The 20,383-nt window shown below is 50.9% G+C and overlaps 1 protein-coding gene across 4 annotated transcripts in view; it reads right to left on the reverse strand.

Moving 5' to 3' along the window:
- Positions 1–982: 982 nt before the first annotated feature.
- Positions 983–20,383, reverse strand: part of VASP (vasodilator stimulated phosphoprotein) — a 43,070-nt gene continuing 23,669 nt past the window's right edge. For 3 of the 4 annotated variants that reach the window (XM_079985545.1, XM_079985544.1, XM_079985542.1), the window contains 13 exons: positions 12,886–13,057; positions 11,564–11,732; positions 10,796–10,865; positions 9,099–9,166; positions 7,491–7,783; positions 7,255–7,352; positions 6,605–6,659; positions 5,950–5,983; positions 5,036–5,081; positions 4,719–4,784; positions 3,234–3,321; positions 2,807–2,864; positions 983–1,598 (listed from right to left, as the gene is read on the reverse strand). In XM_079985545.1, coding sequence (XP_079841671.1) covers positions 1,561–1,598; positions 2,807–2,864; positions 3,234–3,321; positions 4,719–4,784; positions 5,036–5,081; positions 5,950–5,983; positions 6,605–6,659; positions 7,255–7,352; positions 7,491–7,783; positions 9,099–9,166; positions 10,796–10,865; positions 11,564–11,732; positions 12,886–13,057 — 1,255 coding nt within the window. In that variant the 3' untranslated portion in view covers positions 983–1,560. The remainder of the gene's footprint in view (positions 1,599–2,806; positions 2,865–3,233; positions 3,322–4,718; positions 4,785–5,035; positions 5,082–5,949; positions 5,984–6,604; positions 6,660–7,254; positions 7,353–7,490; positions 7,784–9,098; positions 9,167–10,795; positions 10,866–11,563; positions 11,733–12,885; positions 13,058–20,383) is intronic. The other variant, XM_079985543.1, reaches the window with a different exon arrangement.

Consider the following 20,383-nt stretch of genomic DNA (forward strand, 5'->3'; position numbering starts at 1 on the left):
GCAGAAATACCCGACAGTTCAGTAATAATAATAATAATAATTAAAAAAATCAAAATATAATATTCCATCCAGCTAGACAAAAAAATAACAAAAGTCAAAAAATTACAGCTCAGTAGAAAAGCCAAGAACCCTGCCTTGCTTTCCCCTCGGCGCTTCCCGATAGGAGGCAGAGGGGAGCGAAATCCTCTTTTTTTATTATTATTAAAAATAAAAACAAATCATTACCCAGAGAGGTGAGAGCAGAGAGATGGGTGAGTGGGTGGGGTTGAGTAAAATATATTTTTTTTCAGAATGAGCCCAGCAAGAGAGAGCGTGTGAAATGAGAAAAGGTACTAGGAAGTGGGGTGGTAATTATTATTAATTGGGGAGGGGGCCGTGGAAGCTGTCCTTTTCAGCAAAGTGGTCCATCTTCCAGGGAAGGGCATGCATGACTAGCGAGGGGGGCCCCCCATGCATTGCAGGTAAGGGTGCCCTTTTAAAAATAAAAAGGTTGTGGTTGGCAACTAGGTGGCCGGAATTTGGCCCGGATCACATTACCAGCAGCAGGAACGCTGCGGTTTGTCACCCTTCCGCTGGGGAAAATATATAACTGCGCCCCCAAACTACAGAGAAGGTTCAGGCCACCTTTGTTCCGTTCCTTGGTCCCCTTATCGCAAACCCAACCCCTGGCGTCGTGTCTGGAGGAAGGAAGGGTCCGAGAGACCTGCTGCCTTAGCTAAAAAGGGAAATGTTGCTGGTTTAGGTGAGGAAGGAAGCTCAGGAAAGTCAGGGCAGGTTTGGCCTTTGGGGCAACCCAGTTGCCGACCACTACCTTCAAAGGAAAGGAAACTTCTCCAGTTTGGTTAAGCTGATGCAATTCCCTGAAGCCCGGGAAAAACAGGTGTTTCTCATGCTACTGCCTGCCCCCCAAAAACGTCTAAGGGTCCCTGGCTGGGCTGCCTGCACCCCCCTTCCCATGCCATGGTTGTTGTTTTTTTTTGGGGGGGGTCGGAGGAGAGAAAGAAAAAACAGACACAGGCGTCTTGGTCCAAGCGTGAAAAAGGGTGATTTGCGGGTGATGGAGAGTCTAGCCCTCTCTGGGAATGGCACAGTGTTAAGTGGTGGCGGGAGGGGAGGGGGAAGGAGCCAGTTCCGCCAGGGAAACGCACCCCCCCCTTGCACACCTCCTGCGGGAACAAGCCCCTCGTTGTGGTGGGGGGGGCGGGCAGGAAGCAGAGGACGAAGGAGGGGTGCTGCTATTGCTCTGGGTAAGGCACAGGTGGGGGTCCTGCCTTTCCTGGGGTGGGCGGCTGCCACAGATTCTCTTTACCCCCCTCCCCGGAAATTGCACAGCGGGGGCATGGGAGCCGACGGGAAAAGGTGTTTGTGTGTGTTTTGTGTGGAGCTCATTTGGTGCGTTTGGGGGTGGGGCGTGGGGAGAAAAGGGGTGATCAAGTTCGTTCTTTTTATCTTCTTCCGCTTTTATTCTTTCCTGCACGTTTCGGAGGATTGAACTGCTGGCTCCAGGAGGCACCGGCAAGTTGGGGGGGGGGGTTTCTTTCTTTCTTGAGGGGGGTTGCACTAAGGAGACCCCCGCTTCCGTAGCTCTGTCACAAATGCTGCGGCAAGAGAGAGAGAAAACGAAAATATGAAGCCGGGCCCTTTCAGCGATCCAAAATATTCCAGCGCTGTCTAGAAAAGCCAGGCTTTTCCAACCCGGGGGGGGGGGGGGGGCTTTGCATAGCTGCTTCAGACTACAACTCCCATCAGCCCCTGACGGCACAGTCGATAAGACACACTGGCTCATGGGAGTTGTAATCCAACACAGCTGGACAGCCCCAGGTTGGGGAAGACAGCTGCAGGTTATATATTGTATTTTTCACTCCTAAGGATCCATGGGCTTTTACCTCCCCCATCCCAGGTAGCCTCCTTTATCTCTAGCGTCCCTTATCTCCGTTCCGATCGCTTGCCAATCTGCTGCTTCCTTTCAACACTCCCTTCCCTCTTGTTTGCCTTACTGTAGTGTCTTTTCCTTGGGACGCGGGGGGGGGGGGCGCTGTGGGTTAAACCACAGAGCCTAGGACCTGCCGATCAGAAGGTTGGTGGTTCGAATCCCTGTGACGGGGTGAGCTCCCGTTGCTCGGTCCCTGCTCCTGCCAACCTAGCAGTTCGAAAGCACCTCAAATGGCAAGTAGATAAATAGCGGGAAGGTAAACGGCGTTTCCGTGCGCTGCTCTGGTTCGCCCGAAGTGGCTTAGTCATGCTGGCCACACGACCCGGAAGCTGTATGCCGGCTCCCTTGGCCAGTAAAGCGAGATGAGCGCCGCAACCCCAGAGACGGTCACGACTGGACCTAATGGTCAGGGGTCCCTTTACCTTTACCTAGTGTCTTTTCCTTAGCTGGAGCAGTTTTTTGCTCCTCCTTTTCTTTTAATTTCTCTCCTTATTGCTTTTGTCTTCCTGTTTCCCCCCTTTGCAAGTTTGCTGTCTTTACCTCCCCCCTCCCAGGCAGCCTCCTTTATCTCTAGCATCCCTTATCTCGCTCCCGATCGCTTGCCCACCAGCGGCTTTGTTTCAACACCCCCTTCCCTCTTTAAAAAAAAAAGCATGATCTGTTTTTCGCCTGTGGGCAATTTGGCTCCAGGGACCACACATCCACTCCATAAGAAGCACAGACATTTCCCCTTACTTTTTAGGGGGGGGGGGAAGGGCGTCTAATGGAGTGAAAAATACGGTCTTATGGAGTGAAAAATATATATAATTTATTTTGTAAAACTTATATACCACTTATTAAAAAAAAAAAAAACCAAAAGCCTTCATAACTTACCCTGTATGATTTCCTCTTTCATTTTCTGTAATTCCCGCCGGACCTCCTGCAAGAGTTCCTAGGGTGGGGGTTGGAAAGACATGCATTTAGGGCCCAGAGGGAAGAGGGAGAAGACTGGACCCCCCCCCCCCCAACAACTCTGGCACCAGGGAAAGAACAGAACAGAACCCTCCAACCAGCCAAAAAAGGAGTATCTTTGAAATAATCATTAGCTGCTCATTAGCTGATCTGTAAAAAAGGTTACTTGGAAAAAAAGAGCGAGAGACATTGCACATACTTTTGTAAACCAAGAAAATCTTTAATTAAAATAAAATAATAATCATTAGCTGAGATTCCTGCATTGTAGGGGGTTGGACTAGATGACTCTAGGGTGTCCCCTTCTCTGGTTCTAGGTGACGTTAGCTTGGACCCAAAAAGGCAGGTTTACCTGTTTCACCCGTTCCAGCTCCGACTCATCTCCTCCACCGCCGCCACCAGCAGGTTCCGAACCGGTGATTGCTCCGGCGGATTTCATCCTGGGGTTGGCGAGAAAGTAAAGGAAAGATTTCAGGGGGGGGGGCAGGCTAAGCTTTGCAGCATCAGACCCGCCAAACAGGCAGCTGCCATCGAGTTTTCCATGAATGCAAACAGCTGCTTCGGAAGGGGGGATTTCCCCTGCAGGAAAACCACCTCCCTCCCTGGGGCTGCTATTTCGTTAACAAAAACCAGGTTGCAAAAACCAACAGCCAATCTCGTTTGGCCCCGAGGGAGCACCAATAACGAAGCCAATAACTGATAATCATATTGTGATTATTTTATTGTGTTTCTATCCCACTTTTATTTCCAAAGTGGCGCTCCAGGTTCTCCCCCCCCCCTCATTTAATTCTCCCCCACAAACAGCAACAGAGAGATGCAGCGACAGTGAGCTTTGTGGCTGAGTGGGGGATTCGAATCCAGGTCTCTCCTCGGTGCCAGTCTGATGCTCTAACCACTGTACCACACTGCTCGGGAACATGGCTGGGCGGGAGGCAGCTTGCACAGCCCTCATACAGGAAGTATTTGCCTATGGGGGGGGGGGGGACAGTGTGGGGCTTGCTTTCCTCTCTCCCTGCCTTGCAAGCTTTCCTTCTGCAGAAAATGTTCTCTTTTTCGTTGGCAACAGAAACGCCCCCCGGGCTTTTCTTAGATGCTGCAGAGTCCCTGAATCAGCTTAGAAAGCTGTGCTTGGGTGCCAACTCCCATCAGCCCAGGCCATGGAGAAGGATGGGAGTTGTAGTTCGGCAGCGCCTGGTGGGGGCACAGATACCTCTCCACCCAGCCCGGTCTTAAAAGAAACCCAGCAGCGAGAGCTAAGTGGGCACCTTCTGCTCAGGGAAGGCTCCAGGTACGTTTGAAGTCGGCCGTGATTCCTGTATCGCAGCGGGTTGGGTTTGATGAGCCCTGGGGTGCCCTTCTATGGTTCTACGGGGGTACTTAGCAGATATAAGTCGATCCTCCACCAGGGGCAGGGCCTTTTCAGTGGTGGCTCCCACCTGGTGGAATGCTCTGTCCCGTGAGACCAGGGCCCTTCAGGATTTAACCTCCTTCCGTCGGGCCTGTAAGACACAGCTATTCCACCTGGCCTTTAATTTGAATTCAGCCTGATCTTTTATTTCCCTTCTCTTCCCTCCCCTTTTATGAAGATCACCTGCTCTGAGACCCCACAGCTAATTCTCCCCTGGTCTCCTCGCTGGCCCAAGTAGGACCAATTCAGCCAGCTAGCCCTGGAGATTATCTAATTGATTTTCGAATTTCATTGTTATTTATGTTTTTATACTGTATTTTATGCTGCTTTTACAAATTCAATGTTTGAGTAGGGTATAAATAATTATTTTATTATTATTATTATTATTATTATTATTATTATTATTATTATGCCCTCCCTGCCTGATACCTAGACTGGCCGAACTGTGGACGGGCTGCAGCGGAGGGTGTGGTGCTTCTCTGGGTCACAGTTGTCCTGAGCGTTGGGGGGGGGGCAGAGAAGAGAAAGACTGAGACACGGCTTGGGTGGGGGGCAAGCAAGATAGCCGCCACCCCCCCCCACCGCCTGCTCCCCACTTTGTGGGTCAAGGAGGGGGAGAAACACGGCACACAAATAAAACACACACACACCAATTCCACTGGCTTCGTGGAAACTTGGTGCCAGGAAAAAAGGTGGGGGGATTTCAGAGAAATTCAAAATAACCATGATGGACAGGTGTCACTTACCTGGGTAGCGTCGTGCTGGTCTTCTCCCAAGGCCTGCGGAAGGAATCTAGGACAAAGCAAGGAGGGAGAGGATGGGTAGGGGGCTGTGGATGGCAGAGGCGCAGACCCCCTGGACACTCCTGACTTCCTGTTGAAGCCCCCGCTTAGCGTTCCCCAGGCGCCTGGGAACTCTAGAGCGAACGGCCCTCGCGTATCTCCAAAGAGACCGGCTGCTGGATCAGGCCAAGGGGGGCCCATCGAGTCCAGCGCCCTGTTCTCACAGCGGCCAATGGCCCCCGAGAACGCAGGAGTCCAGATAGACTGCTACTGGACCTGGAAGCTCCATAAATAAAAGCCCAGCTTCTGGATTCATAATGATCATTTTAACTATTCATACCCTGCACATCTGGCTGGGTTTCCCAGCTTCCAGCACCTATAAAAGCTAAAGGGACCCCTGACCATTAGGTCCAGTCGTGGCCGACTCTGGGGTTGCGGCGCTCATCTCGCTTTACTGGCTGAGGGAGCCGGCGTACAGCTTCTGGGTCATGTGGCCAGCATGACTAAGCCGCTTCTGGCGAACCGGTGCAGCGCACGGAAACGCCGTTTACCTTCCCGCCGGAGTGGTACCTATTTATCTACTTGCACTTTGACATGCTTTCGAACTGCTAGGTTGGCAGGAGCAGGGACCAAGCAATGGGAGCTCACCCCGTTGCGGGGATTCGAACCGCCAACCTTCTGATCGGCAAGCCCTAGGCTCTGTGGTTTAACCCACACGTAATAAATCTACTCCAGTGTCAAAGGGAAAGCCGCAAGCAGGATTTGAGCATCGTCACCATGCCCAGTAGCCGTGGCAAGTTACAAGGTGGGTCTTCCACTGGCTGGAGGGTCTGTGCCCACTCTAGTCTATCACCCGCCTTCTGGGCCCCTTTGCCTACCTGTGGTCTTGGCACCAGCGTCCGTGTCGTTTTGCTGTGGGGAAAGAAACAGAGATGGCAAATGAGACATGAGAAGCCACCAGCCTCAGTTCCACCCCCAGGGGGACCCTCCTGCTCTGCAAAGCAAAAACCAGAGAGGGACGCTAGTCAATGCCTCTCAGCCCAACCCGCCTCCTAGGGTTGTTGTTGTTGTAGGAAGTGAACTGGGGACGCAGAGGGCAATGTTTGCCACCCTGCAGGAAAAGGTGCCATATAAACTGGCCCTACTACACAGGTGCCAATAATGACCCTTTTCTGCATTTGCAAGAACTCGGTTGTTTGGCCTTTGGAACCCCCTGCCTCATGAGATGGAGCAGGCGCCTTATTTTGGCACCAGCTGAAAATATCCCTGTTCTGACAAGCCTGTGCAGACACTTAGAAAGGTAATTTTTTAATCTGTTCCATATTTGGTGGGATTTCCCTTGATTTTATTTGTCTTTCATATATCAATTCGAGGTGTGTTTTTCTTTTCAATCCAGCGTTGGGAAAACTGCATTGCAATAATAAATGAATGAATTTTGCTGGGGGGGGGGGGGGATGAATGAATCCCAGATTTCTAAACTTCTGGTTCTCAAACTGGACCCTATGGGGCAGGGAAGGGGAGCCAGGTACTTACGGGACCTTCATCTTTCTTTGGAATGGGTTTCTCACCCTGATCCGCAACTTTTCTCCTGGGGAGATGGGATTTGGGGGGGAGAGAGAGAGAAACGGGTTGTTCAAGATCGCCTCACTCCCTAGATGCCGTCTCATCGATCTATGGAAGCAGCCCTGTCACAGAACACCCCTTCTGCGTTTGTAATAAATCCAGCTTTTAGTGCAGCGGCTAGACTCTGGAACTCTCTGCCACTTGACACCAGGCAGACGCCTTCACTGTGCACTTTTCAGCCAAACGCATTCTTGCTTGTGAAATTACTACACTTGTGGGGCACCCTGTTCCAAGCAGGGCGCAAGACGAAGAGAAATCAGGAATTTGGCAACCTTCTCCTACGACTATTGGGAGAAAAACAGGCCTTGCCTGAGCCCAGAAAGGGGCTCCGTCTCGCCTGGGTCCTCAGCCCTACCTGGAACTGCTGCCAGGGTCTGATTCCTGGGCCCTTTTGCATGATGCACCACAGAGCCAGGATCTTTTCCTTGACAAATTGAGAGCTAAGATCCTAGTCCTCAAGAGTCTTGGATTTAAATAGGAAGACTGGTACTCTGCGCCACTGAGCCAGGCCCCCTCACTGCCACCCACCCACCCGCCCCGCGAGGTTCCTCTGCACTCACCGCCGTGCCAACATGGCGCTCATTTCCTCCATGAGCCCCCCGCCTCCCCCTCCACTCGGTGGGGGTGCCGCGCCAGCCGTGGCCTTTGGCGCCTCCTCCTGCGGAAGAAGAACAGGGTTAAGGGTTAAGGCGAAGGCGCCGAGAGGGTGCCCAGCTACAACTCCCATCTACAGCCTTGGGGGAAACCGGGCGCCTGAACTACAATTCCCACCACCCGCGGAGTTGCCTTTACTCACCTTGCCCACTTTCTTGAGCTTTGCCCCTGCGAGGGCAGCTGCCAAGCCGGAGGGCGGGCCGCCCCCTCCTGCCGGGCCCTGGGGAGGCGGGAGGGGCGGCGCAGGGGGCGGCCCCCCTCCCGGAGGTGGAGGGCCAGGGGGGCCAGGCGGAGGGCCGGGCGGTGGCGGAGGCCCCGGAGGTGGGGGTGGCCCCGCTGGTGCTCCTGGCGGTGGGCCCGGGGGCGGGCATGGCGGGGCAGGCGGGGGTCCTGGTGGGGGCGGGGGCCCTCCTCCCGAAGGGGTCCCTGCAGGCACTGCAAGAAGAGAGGTTTCGGTTGTGGCTCCAGCAAGGCAGGGGGTTGAGCTGGATGACCCCTTAGGGTCCCTTTCCAATGCTACACAGTTCTGCAGAATGTGGGGTCGCATAGAGGGGCAGAGGGAGGCATCTCATCACAGCCACCCCACAAGCACGGAACACCTGTGTGCCCAGCCCAAGATATTTTCTTAGGTCACATCCGCACGTCACATTTAAAGGACTACCAAACCTCTTTAAACAGCCCTGGCTTCCCCCAAAGGATACTGGGAGTTGTAGTTTGTTAAGGGTGCTATTTCCCCTCCCACAGCCATGATTCCCAGAACTGCCTCTTCCCCTCCTAGAGCTACAATTCCCAGAACTCCTCCTTCCCCCTCCCAGAACTACAACTCCCAGAACTCCCTCTTCCCCTCCTAGAGCTACAATTCCCAGAACTCCTCCTTCCCCCTCCCAGAACTACAACTCCCAGAACTCCCTCTTCCCCTCCTAGAGCTACAATTTCCAGAACTCCTCCTTCCCCCTCCCAGAACTACAACTCCCAGAACTCCCTCTTTCCCTCCCAGAACTACAACTCCCAGAATTCCTCCCCCAGAACTATAACTCCCAGAACTCCCTCTTCCCCTCCTAGAGCTACAATTTCCAGAGCTCTCCCTCCCCCCTCCCAGAACTCCCTCTTCCACTCCAGAACTAGAATTTCCAAAGCTCCCTCTTCCCCACACAGAGTGACAATTTCCAGAGATTCCTGGGAAGAGGGGGTGTCTGTTAAAACCACTCTGACAATTGTACCTTTGGGAGGGGAGTATGGGGCTCTCCTGACAACCCCCAGCACCCCCCCCCACAAACTACAGTTCCCAGGATGCTTGGGTGGGGGTGGGGAAAAGCCACATCTGCTAAAAGGGGAGCCATACTGCTTTAAGCATGGGTGAAGATGTGACCTTCACCATTTAGCAGAACGCCCTCCATCCCATTCTCCCCCCCCCCAAAAAAAATCCTCAGCCTGGGCGCGTTAATCCACACTAAACCAATTGTTTATTCTTCAGGCGTTCAGAGGCCGGCCGGCCTCCTCCCACTCACGGAGGTCACTGAGGTCACCCCACTCATGTTTGGGGGGGGGGCTTTGTCGAGGGCACCCCGCACCCTGCAAAAACCCCATAACCCTCCAGGCACATTTCCAAGTCTCTCCCCAGAGCCATTACCGGCCAAGGTCCTGAAACAGAAAAGGGGTTTTGCACCCCACACTCACCTGGGAGAGGGAGGGAGGGTTGGGGTCACCCACTGGGTGCTGCTTGTCCCCCCACCCCACCCCAGGGACCCACCTGAGATTGTCACCCGCCGTTCTCGCTCGGCCTGCTCCTGTTGCTCCCTCTCCAGCTGCTGCTGCTGCCTGGAGTGGGGGGGGGGGAGAAAAGAGAAAATCAGGGCTCCCCTGCAGTCGGAGGGCCCAGGAGAGGCGCCTGGGCAGGATGAGGCCCACCTGGGCTGCCCCCCCTCCCCTGTTTTCAGCCCCCCCCCCCCAATCGCTGCCACTCACTTCTGCGGCGGCTCTGGCAAAATCCCGGACACTGCAAAGCCACACATGGCCAAGAGCTGGGGCAGGTGTGGGGCGGCCCCCCCCAGGAACGAGGTGCTCTGCGCACGCTGGGAACAGGCGGCCGGAATGGAGGCAGCGAGTGGGGCAACTGGGTGACCTGATGACCCCTCAAGCCGATTAGCAGCTAAGCTGGGAACGCCCTCTGCTGCGAATGGAGGCATGAAGGAGGGCTGGGGGAATTAGCAGCAATTGTCTGCTGACCTGTGTACCGGATCGGACCCCCAGTATTGCCTGCATGGGTCGGCAGCCTCTCTCCAGGGTTGCAGAGGCAGGGGTCTCTCCCAGGGGTCTCTCCCAAGAGAGGCCACTGTTGGGGACTGAGGTTTCTGCATGCCCTTTCCATTCTGGCCGAAAATGAATCGGAGCAAAATAAGGAGGCGCGATTCGCACTGGGGGCCGAGGGAAGGAAAAGCTGGCGGGAGGGAGACCCACTGGATTTGGGGAAGAGGGGCTCGGTTACAGTGTCCACCTCAGCCAACGGACTCAATCGGGTGGCCCTCAGGGGTCAGCTGCTTCGCAGCCTCAGTTTGCTCCGTCTGTAAAATGGGCACGGCAGCAACCTCAGATTCGCGGGGATTTGTCGGAAAGGCAAGGACTCCTTGAAAACATGCAGTGGTTTAACAAAGTGCAAAAGGAGATGTGAATGATGAAGTTATTATTATTATTATTATTATTATTATTATTATTATTATTACTCCGCCACTCTGGACGGCTTCCAACAGAATATTAAAATACAATAACCTATTAAACATTAAAGGTGACCTAGCCTGCTTCCACCAAAATCCTCCCCCTCCCTCTCCTTTTTGCAGAGGGTTGGACTAGATGACCCTTTCCCCTCCAGCGCTACCATTCTATGATCTTAAAGGAATTGAAGCTTGTGCCTCTTTTGAGGGCACAAGCACTGAGGACACAGCCTGGGCCGGCCTCTGCCAACCTGGCACCCATCAGACCCTGTGAACCTAAAGGTAAAGGTAAAGGTACCCCTGCCCGTACGGGCCAGTCTTGACAGACTCTGGGGTTGTGCGCCCATCTCACTTAAGAGGCCAGGGGCCAGCGCTGTCCGGAGACACTTCCGGGTCACGTGGCCAGTGTGACATCGCTGCTCTGGCGAGCCAGAGTCGCACACGGAAACGCCGTTTACCTTCCCGCTGGTAAGCGGTCCCTATTTATCTACTTGCACCCGGAGGTGCTTTCGAACTGCTAGGTTGGCAGGCGCTGGGACCGAGCAGCGGGAGCGCACCCCGCCGCAGGGATTCGAACCGCCGACCTTTCGATCGGCAAGTCCTAGGCGCTGAGGCTTTAACCCACAGCGCCACCTGCGTCCTGTGAACCTAGCTTGGTACTAAACTGGAGTAGGCAGAGGCCCCGCAAGGCGTTGCTCAGGGCAGTAAAACAATGTAGTAGCAGGGAGTCCCGCAGTACCTTTTCTGCTGCTCCGCCATTTCTTCCGCCGTGGGGCCGTTCTGGATGGGCCGTGGAGCTGCAGAGTTCCCTGCGGGGTGTGAAAAAAAATCAGGATTTAGAGCCAGTTTGGCAGACCAGACCAGGGCGAGTCTCGCCCTTCTCCCTTGCAAGTTTAAGGCTGAGTATCCCCGCAAGACAATGACAAACCTAGACAGCATCTTAAAAAGCAGAGACATCACTTTGCCAACAAGGGTCCGTATAGTTAAAGCTCTGGTTTTCCCAGTAGTGATGTATGGAAGTGAGAGCTGGACCATCAAGAAGGCTGATCGCCGAAGAATGGATGCTTTTGAATTCTGGTGCTGGAGGAGACTCTTGAGAATCCCATGGACTGCAAGAAGATCAAACCTCTCCATTCTTAGGGAAATCAGCCCTGAGTGCTCACTGGAAGGACAGATCCTGAAGCTGAGGCTCCAATACTTTGGCCACCTCAGGAGAAGAGAAGACTTCCTGGAAAAGACCCTGATGTTGGGAAAGATGGAGGGCACAAGGAGAAGGGGACGGCAGAGGACGAGATGGTGGGACAGTGTTCTCGAAGCGACCAGCATGAGTTTGACCAAACTGCGGGAGGCCGTGGAAGACAGGAGTGCCTGGCGTGCTCTGGTCCAGGGGGTCACGAAGAGGCGGACAAGACTAAACAACTAAACAACAACAAGAACAATCCCCGCAAGATGTAAAACCTTTCCAGCACCCCAGCGAGATACCCCGATTCTTCTATCTCCCCCTCACCTGAATCCAGAGCCTCCAGGGCAGCCATCATTCCACCAGCAAACTGGCTAGCGTCCTCTTTGGTGCCAAAGTTGAGCCCCCAGACTTGGCGGGCATCTCGCCACTGGTGAAAGTTGGGCGTAGCCTGGTTGTATTTTAGCCCTTTCACGATTGGGCTGTTGATGACCACCTTTGGGAGAGGGAAAGGGGGGGGGGTAAAAAAAAAGCTGAGCCAAGAAGGATTTTGCCAACTTGGTGCCCTCCAACACCCATCAGCCCCAGGCAGGGTGCACAAGCATTTTGGACCCTCCCCTGGCGCCAAACCCGACCCCTTTCTGGTGCCAAGACTTGACCCCTTTCACGCAACCTGAGAGCCAAAGCGAGGCTCTGCTGCTCCTTCATTTTGTAACGGCAAGATATTCAGCAGGTCAAAATAAGAGGATGGGAAAGTGTGAGCCACGATCTCCATTCCGCGTTTGTAAGAAGTCGATATTTTAGTGTGGCACTATTGGAACTCCCTGCCTGTTGACAGCAGCCTCAGTTTGCTCCATCTGTAAAATGGGCACGGCAGCAAACTCAGATTCGCGGGGAGTTGTCAGAAGGCCAAAGACTCCTCGAAAACATGCAGCGGTTTAACGAAGTGCAAAAGGAGATGTGAACGATGAAGTGACCTAGCCAGCTCCCCCAAAATCCTTCCCCTCCCTCTCCTCTTTGCAGGGGGCTGGAAGTCGATATTTTAGTGTGGCACTATTGGAACTCCCTGCCTGTTGACAACAGACCGGCGACTTCGCCGCACCCTTTTCAGTGCACGCTAAAAACATTTATTTGTACCTGGAGAGGTTGGGAACATTGACACCTGCGTCCATCTGGTTTTTAGTTTACTGCTGAATTTAATTTTAAAAAAAATGTATTAGCCTGTAATTTGACAGTTTTGTAAACTGCTTTGGGGCAAGTATAAATTCGACGAAATTACGTAAATAAATAGGGGAGAGCCCCGGACACAGATCCGTGCACCCCAGGAGAGGGAGAGAGAAAGAGCCCCTTTAGGTACCCAGGAAGAGAGAAAGAGCCCCTTTGGGTACCCAGAGCTAGGATGGTTGCTATGGCGACACTGGAGATGCTCTTAACACAGGCTTCCTCAACCTCAGCCCTTCAGGTGTTTTTTGGCCTACAACTCCCATGATCCCTAGCTAGCAGGACCAGTGGTCAGGGATGATGGGAATTGTAGTCTCAAAACATCTGGAGGACCGAGGTTGAGGAACCCTTCTCTAACATCACAGGAGGGACGGACCTTCCCTTCCCTCCCTCATCTTTGCTGTGTGTGTGTGGGGGGGGGTCCTTACCTGTTGGTCCGGCTGCATCTTTCTCCCCACGACCCTGAACGTGTTGTTGACGGGGCTGTGGTAGATTTGGATACGGCTGAAGGCCTGCGGCCCGCTGCCTGCGGGCACCCATTTCTTGTTGGCATCATCATACAGCATCACAGTGGCTCGGGTGGTGCAGACGACGGACTCACTGGGTTCGGGGAGGTGGGAGAAACAGGGAGTGGGGGGCACAGGAAGGAGAGAGTGAGGCTAAGCCAGGGCACAGAGACCCCCACCAGGAAAAGCGTGGGGCAACACAGACACACACGCTTTGAGGGTACCAATGTAAGGTGTATCATCAAAATAACTGGGCTCCTAGATGATCTTGGCACCTAGGATAGCTAATTGCAGCTCTTTTTTTAAAAAAAATTGCGGAATGATTTTATGCTACAAAAAACATTACAGTGGTGCCTCGCAAGATGAAAAGAATCCGTTCCGCGAGTCTCTTCGTTTAGCGGTTTTTTCGTCTTGCGAAGCAAGCCCATTGACGGCTTAGCGGATTAGCGCTATTAGCGGCTTTTAGCGGCTTATCGGCTTAGCAGATAAGCGGCTTAGCAGCTTAGAAAAAGGGGGGGGGAGGGAAAAAACCCCGCAGGAACTCGCAAGACATTTTCGTCTTGCGAAGCAAGACCATAGGAAATTCGTTTTGCAAAGCACCTCCAAAACGGAAAACTCTTTCGTCTAGCGAGTTTTCCGTCTTGCAAGGCATTCGTCTTGCGGGGCACCACTGTACTACCACTGTACTACCACAAAATATAATTGAGAAATAAAAATTACATACATCAATATTATGTTTGTTATGTGTTATTTATTTCCTCCCAAACATTCCGTACAAAACACAGAGAAAAAAATTAATAATGAAAATAATGAAAATAAGTATTTCCCCCCTTTTTTATCTTACAAAACCTTTTCTTCAGTTTTGACTTCCTGTCAAGTCCCATCGCATATGTTTTATCTTACAATTGAATGTACACAAAACAATAAACCTTTCTATATAAATTTTCCAATACATTCAGAAAACATAATAAATCCTTAATTGTTATCCACCTCGTTTTACTTCCTTTGTCACTCGAATGCTAATTGCAGCTCAATGGAAAAACAGCCCAGAATTTTACACTGGGCGCTGGGTAGCACTTAGTCCGGAATTGAGATACAATGGAGAAAATTACACATAATTTGAGATTTCAAGAGGGGTGACCTGCATTCTTTGGTTACATATATAGCAGAATCGTCATTTTCAAAACAACTCTCATCGCAGGCCCGGCAACATCTGAAACTTGACTCGATAGTTCCCTTATTTATTTCACAAACTACCAAATAACGTCAACGTTCTTTACAGTGGCACCTTGGTTCTCAAACATCTTGGTACTCAAACAACTTGGAACCCAAACACTGCAAACCTGGAAGTAAGTGTTCCGGTTTGTGAACTTTTTCGGAAGCAGAACATGCTCCCTTTTGAGTGTTATGCTTCTGATCTGAGTGTTACGCTTCTGTTTTGAGTGCTACGCTGACATCTGTTTTTGCTATATATTTTTTCATTATTGCAACTTTCATTTTTGTTTTTGTGTCTGTGTGGTTCAGCTGCTGATTAATTGATTGTGTAGCAGCAGTACATTGTTTATTGCTTTCATTTTATGGATTGATGGTCCCGTTAGATAGTAAAATTCATGTTAAGTTGCTGTTTGGGGGGTTGTTTTTTAAAAGTCTGGAACGGATTAATGCATTTTGCATTGCTTTCTATGGGAAGGCGCACCTTGGTTTTGGAACGTTTTAGTTTTGGAACGAACTTCCGGAATGGATAAAGTTTGAGAACCAAGGCACCACTACTCAGATTTTCATTATTTTGACTCCTGCTTACGCATTCCACATGCTTATTTTCCAGTTTTATTCTTCATCTTTTTATTTTCAACACCTGCTGTTCTGTTATATATACGCATCGTAAAATGAAATAAAAAATATTTACACACACACACACAAAATATCCCAGCCCCGAACTTCTTTCAATACTGTCAAATTTAGCATAGTAGCTGGTAAAAAGTAGGTAGAAACCTCCCCACCCCCCCATTCCCATCTGAAAAAAACGCTACGCAAGGAAGAGGATCTGTTCCGATGGCATTAAGCAAATTGCATTTCTCCATTATGCAAATATGAACAGAACCCTATTCTTCTCTGTGCTCAGTTTTAAAAGAGAGAAGTTGGCAGTCTGAGGAGGGGGGGGGGGTTATACTGCAATGTTTATTTATTTAAAAGCTTTCTGTATTGCTTTTCAGACAAAACTGCCCCCCCAATGCATAAATAAATGAGTTCTTAAGGCCCATTTCACAGACACCAGAAATGAGGACTGCCTGATATCACTCGGAAATGTGTTCCCTAACTGGAGTGGGGGCGGATTCAGAAAAGGGCACGTTCCTTAAGAACTTGCTCTCAATTTGTGGCCTCCAACTTTTTGACCCGATAGCCATCAGGGTTGCCACTTTTTTTATTTAAAAAACTGGTCTTGCTCCTCTGCATCCTAACATGCCAAAAAAAAGGCAAGTGATGCTCTCCCCTGTCTATTGAAGAAGCATCTCTTTGCCGGAAAATTTTAACTTCCCCTTAAAAAAAATCACTCGCAATTGATGTGCATGGCTGCAGTTAAAGGCAGAGGAGCAGGAGCAAGAAAAAAAGTTGGCAACCCCAGCTGAGATGCTGCAATTCCCCCCCCCCCCACGGAATTCAGAAGCATGCCTTGGGAGGCCTGTCACAAACACAGCGAGACCTGACACATGGCCTCCATCGGTGTGGATGGAAAGTTCTGCAAAGCATCAAGTCACAGAAGCCCCAAACAACAGGCAGGAGAAATGTACTGTTGGCAGAGAGAAGAGTTTCCGCAGCCCCTTCTGCCTGGATTCCCCAGAGGTCCGGCCTTATATGGGTCCTCAGGGGCCAGTGGCGGGGAGGGGGGCAAAGGCACGCGTTTGCCCCTGGAGCCTCTGGCCTTCTTCCTCTTGTCTCCAGCCTCCCCTGCTCCCTCCAGCTCTCCTGCTTTAACAGCATCGAGAGCCAGGCAGAAATCCAGCAGGTGCAGCTCACTTTGCCACGGACAGCTGCCCCTGTTGAACGGCTGGCTGCTCAAGGCAAGATGCAACAGGGCAGGAGTGGCAAGATGGCCGAGAGTCAGCAAAATACGTATATATACCCAACGGGGAAATGGGAACCAACAAATGCCTGACCAAGGATAAGATTTGGAGACTTGTGGAAGAATTACCAACGAAAAAAGATTGGAGGATGAAATTGATGGACTGTGCAGAACTAGACAAACTAACAGGAAGAATTCGAAACCGGCGGGACCAGAGATTCACAGAAGATTGGCGTAAATTTACGGACTATTTGAAAAGTAGCTGTGATGACCAGATTACATTTGTAGGTTTGCAGGAAGTTTTGTAAGGGGAATACTTGGAAATATTGCATTATTGAATGAAAAGGATGACGTCCGTGATGATAATTAAAGGCAATATGAACTTAAGAAATGCGGAAGAAATTATAAAAATGGAAGGTCACCAGAGGTGCTGATGGAAGTCCAAAAAGATCATATAAGATGTGAAATTTGGTGAAATGTATAATAACTATTATGTTTGAAAATTAATAAAAATTATATATATAAAAAAGATTTGGGGACTTGTGAAATAGGTTTGGGGACTTTGAGAAAGGCGGCCTGCGGTTTAAACCACCTATTCTGCAATTAAGTTCACTGGCTGGGCCAATCACATTCTCTTTCAGCCAAACCCGCCTCACAGGGCTGTTGTTGCGAGGGATAAAGGGGGAAAGGAGAGAGACCAAATCACCCTGAGCATCTTGGAGGATAAACTGGTGATAAATAAATATGTTGGGAGGGATGAGGGAAGCAGTACTCCTCTGCCACAGCTGGCTGCCAGGGATTATGGGAGTTGTAGTTGTAGCAGGAGGAACGCAGGTGGCGCTGTGGGTTAAAGCCTCAGCGCCTAGGGCTTGCCGATCGAAAGGTCGGCGGTTCGAATCCCTGCGGCGGGGTGCGCTCCCGCTGCTCGGTCCCAGCGCCTGACAACCTAGCAGTTCGAAAGCACCTCCGGGTGCAAGTAGATAAATAGGGACCGCTTACCAGCGGGAAGGTAAACGGCGTTTCCGTGTGCGGCTCTGGCTCGCCAGAGCAGCGATGTCACGCTGGCCACGTGACCCGGAAGTGTCTCCGGACAGCGCTGGCCCCCGGCCTCTTGAGTGAGATGGGCGCACAACCCCAGAGTCTGTCAAGACTGGCCCCTACGGGCAGGGGTACCTTTACCTTTACTTTAGTTGTAGCAGGAACCCCCCCCCCATCATTCAGTTTGTACAAACTTCACACACACTCACACTCACACACAACATACGCTACGCTTCTGTTATAAATTCATAGAAAATCAACCATACATCGGATTTGCACTGTTCTACTTTTATTTTACTCCATGAAGGAAGGACTGCAAAATGGGGAAGGTTTGATACAGGGCCATAATCCCTTCACCATCCAAGCACATCCACAGGAGCCCTGCCCAGTTGCTATGCCAACCCTGATGGTCCTAGACAGAAGACAATCAAGATCACAAAGAACTTGCATATGGGAGTGGATTCAGCATGGACTGAAACAAAGGACAATGATCAGATCTTCCCTCAGGGGGCAGGAAACTGCGACTACCTTTTGTCTTCAGAAAATGACTCATGGGGAGGGGGAGAGAAGGGAACCAGCCAGGTGACAGGACACTCAGGTTACCACCGCAACTCCTCCCTCAACCCCTCCTTTCTGCCATGTATGCATGATGTTTCTGGGGGTGGGCTTGACCTAGAGGATGGGAATTTCAAAAGTTTTTAGGTCTTGCACACCATTTTTCTGTGTCTTTTCCTCTCACCTGCAAGTGAGGGGAGCACCCTGTTGCAACAGTCAATAAAGGCCAAGCCTACAGGCTGCTGATTTGCTCCAATTTACAGTGGTGCCCCGCAAGACGAATGCCTCACAAGACGAAAAACCCGCTAGACGAAAGGGTTTTCCATTTTGGAGGTGCTTCGCAAGACGAATTTCCCTATGGGCTTGCTTCGCAAGACAAAAATGTCTTGCAAGTTTTTCGGACTTTTTTCCCCTCCCCACACCTTTTTCTAAGCCGCTTATCCGCTAAGCCGCTAAAAGCCGCTAATAGCGCTAATCCGCTAAGCTGCTAATGGGCTTGCTTCGCAAGACGAAAAAACCGCTAGACGAAGAGACTCGCGGAACGGATTCTTTTCGTTTTGCGAGGCACCACTGTACTCTGGTTGGTGTCTTTACTTTTTGTCCAAGGCAGCCCTCGGATTTTTCCGATAACATAGTCCAATGCTACTTGGAAAAGCCACAGGTATCCCTCACTCCTGGCTTAACCCGGCTTCCAGCCTGAAGCTCAGTAAAAACCAGGTGCCTTTGGGGAAATCCCCAGGCTGGGCAGGAGTGCAACAACACACCCATTTTGGCTAGTAGCCACCGACAGCCCTCTCCTTCTCAATTTTAAAGCCATCCCTGCCTCATGTAGGAGGGAGTTCCACAGGCTAACTCTGTGCCGTGTGAAGAAGTCCTTTTATCAGTCCCAAATCTTCCAACATTTGGCACCCGTTAGTTCCAGTGCAGTGAGAGAGGGAGACGAAACTTTCCTGACGCTGCTTTCTCCATGCCATGAATAATTTCACAAACTATCATGTTGCCACTTACACAACTTTCCTCTAAACTCAGAAGTCCCAAATGCTGCAATCTTTTATTCGCAGAAGAGTCCCTCCCCTTGATCATCACCGATGCAGTTTTCTGTACCTTTTCCAAACTCTACTATGTCCTTTCTGAGTTAAGGCAACCAGAACAACACACAGCGTCCCAAACGTGACCAGATCACAGATTTGTACAACAACATTCTATGAGCAGTTTTATTTTGAACCCATTTCCAAATTATCCAATTATCTGGTTATCTACCGCTTGGACTACTGCAATGCGCTCTCCATGGGGCTACCTTTGAAGGTGACTAGGAAACTACAACTAATCCAAAATGCGGCAGCTAGACTGGTGACTGGGAGCGGCCGCCTAGACAGTGGCGTAGCGTGGGTTGTCAGCACCCGGGGCAAGGCAAGTAATTTGCGCCCCCTAACCCGTGAATTTGCGCTCCCTAACCCTAACCCCCAGATGTTGCGCCCAGTGCGGCCGGCCCCCCCCTGCACCCCCACGCTACGCCGCTACGCCTAGACCATATAACACCAGTCCTGAAAGACCTACATTGGCTCCCAGTACGTTTCCGAGCACAATTCAAAGTGTTGGTGCTGACCTTTAAAGCCCTAAATGGCCTCGGTCCAGTGTACCTGAAGGAGCATCTCCACCCCCATCGTTCTGCCCGGACACTGAGGTCCAGCGCCGAGGGCCTTCTGTCGGTTCCCTCACTGCGAGAAGCCAAGTTACAGGGAACCAGGCAGAGGGCCTTATCGGTAGTGGCACCCGCCCTGTGGAACGCCCTCCCACCAGATGTCAAAGAGAACAACTACCACCAAACTTTTAGAAGACATCTAAAGGCCACCCTGTTTAGGGAAGCTTTTAATGTTTGATGTATTACTGTATTTTAATATTTGGTTGGAAGCCGCCCAGAGTGGCTGGGGAAGCCCAGCCAGATGGGCGGGGTATAAATAATAATAATAATAATAATAATAATAATAATAATAATAAATTACTGTTATCCCTAGCATGGAATTTGCCTTTTTTCACAGCTACCACATAGTTGATGTCTTTGTCTACTTACAACCCTAAGGTCTCATTCTTGGCCAGTCCCCGCCAGTTCAGACCCTGTGAGCGTAGGTGTGAAATTTACAGAGTTTTTTGGCCTGACATGCCTCATTTTACACTGGTTTACAATGAATTGCATTTGCCGCCTTACCACCCATTCACTTAGTTTGGAGAGGTCCTTTCGGAACTCCTCACAGTCTCTTTTTGTTTTAACAACCCCGAACCATTTTAGTATGATCAGCAAACTTGGCTTGCTCACTCCTAACTCTAGATGGTTTATGAAGGGGTTAAAAAGAGCAGGACCCAATTCTGACCTTTGGTGGGGTGCGGGTGCGCGGAGAGAAAAGGTTTCCACTTCCTACTTCTCCCCCGTTGGAGAAGTGTCCATTTATTGCTTCCTGCTACTTAACCGGTTCCTGATGCACAAGAGAACGCAAGAATGGTCGCCGAGGCATTTTGTCAATAACCTATTTGAGAGTTCAAGCACCCTAAGTCACGTGACGTCTGCCTATAGGCTTGTGTGTTTTTTTAAAAATAAATAAATTATTATAAATAAATTATTATGGTCAGAGACCAGCTTATAAAACACACTTGGGGATACAATCCCAGAAGGAAAACAAACATGATGATGGATTTTTCGGAGCTAGCTGGCCTGACTGGAAGAGTCCGTGACCAGAAGGAGGAGGAGTGCCAGGAAGAATGGTCGAAATT

This window comes from Podarcis cretensis (genome assembly GCF_951804945.1).
Source record: "Podarcis cretensis genome assembly, chromosome: 8".
Classification (NCBI taxonomy): Eukaryota; Metazoa; Chordata; class Lepidosauria; order Squamata; family Lacertidae; genus Podarcis; species Podarcis cretensis.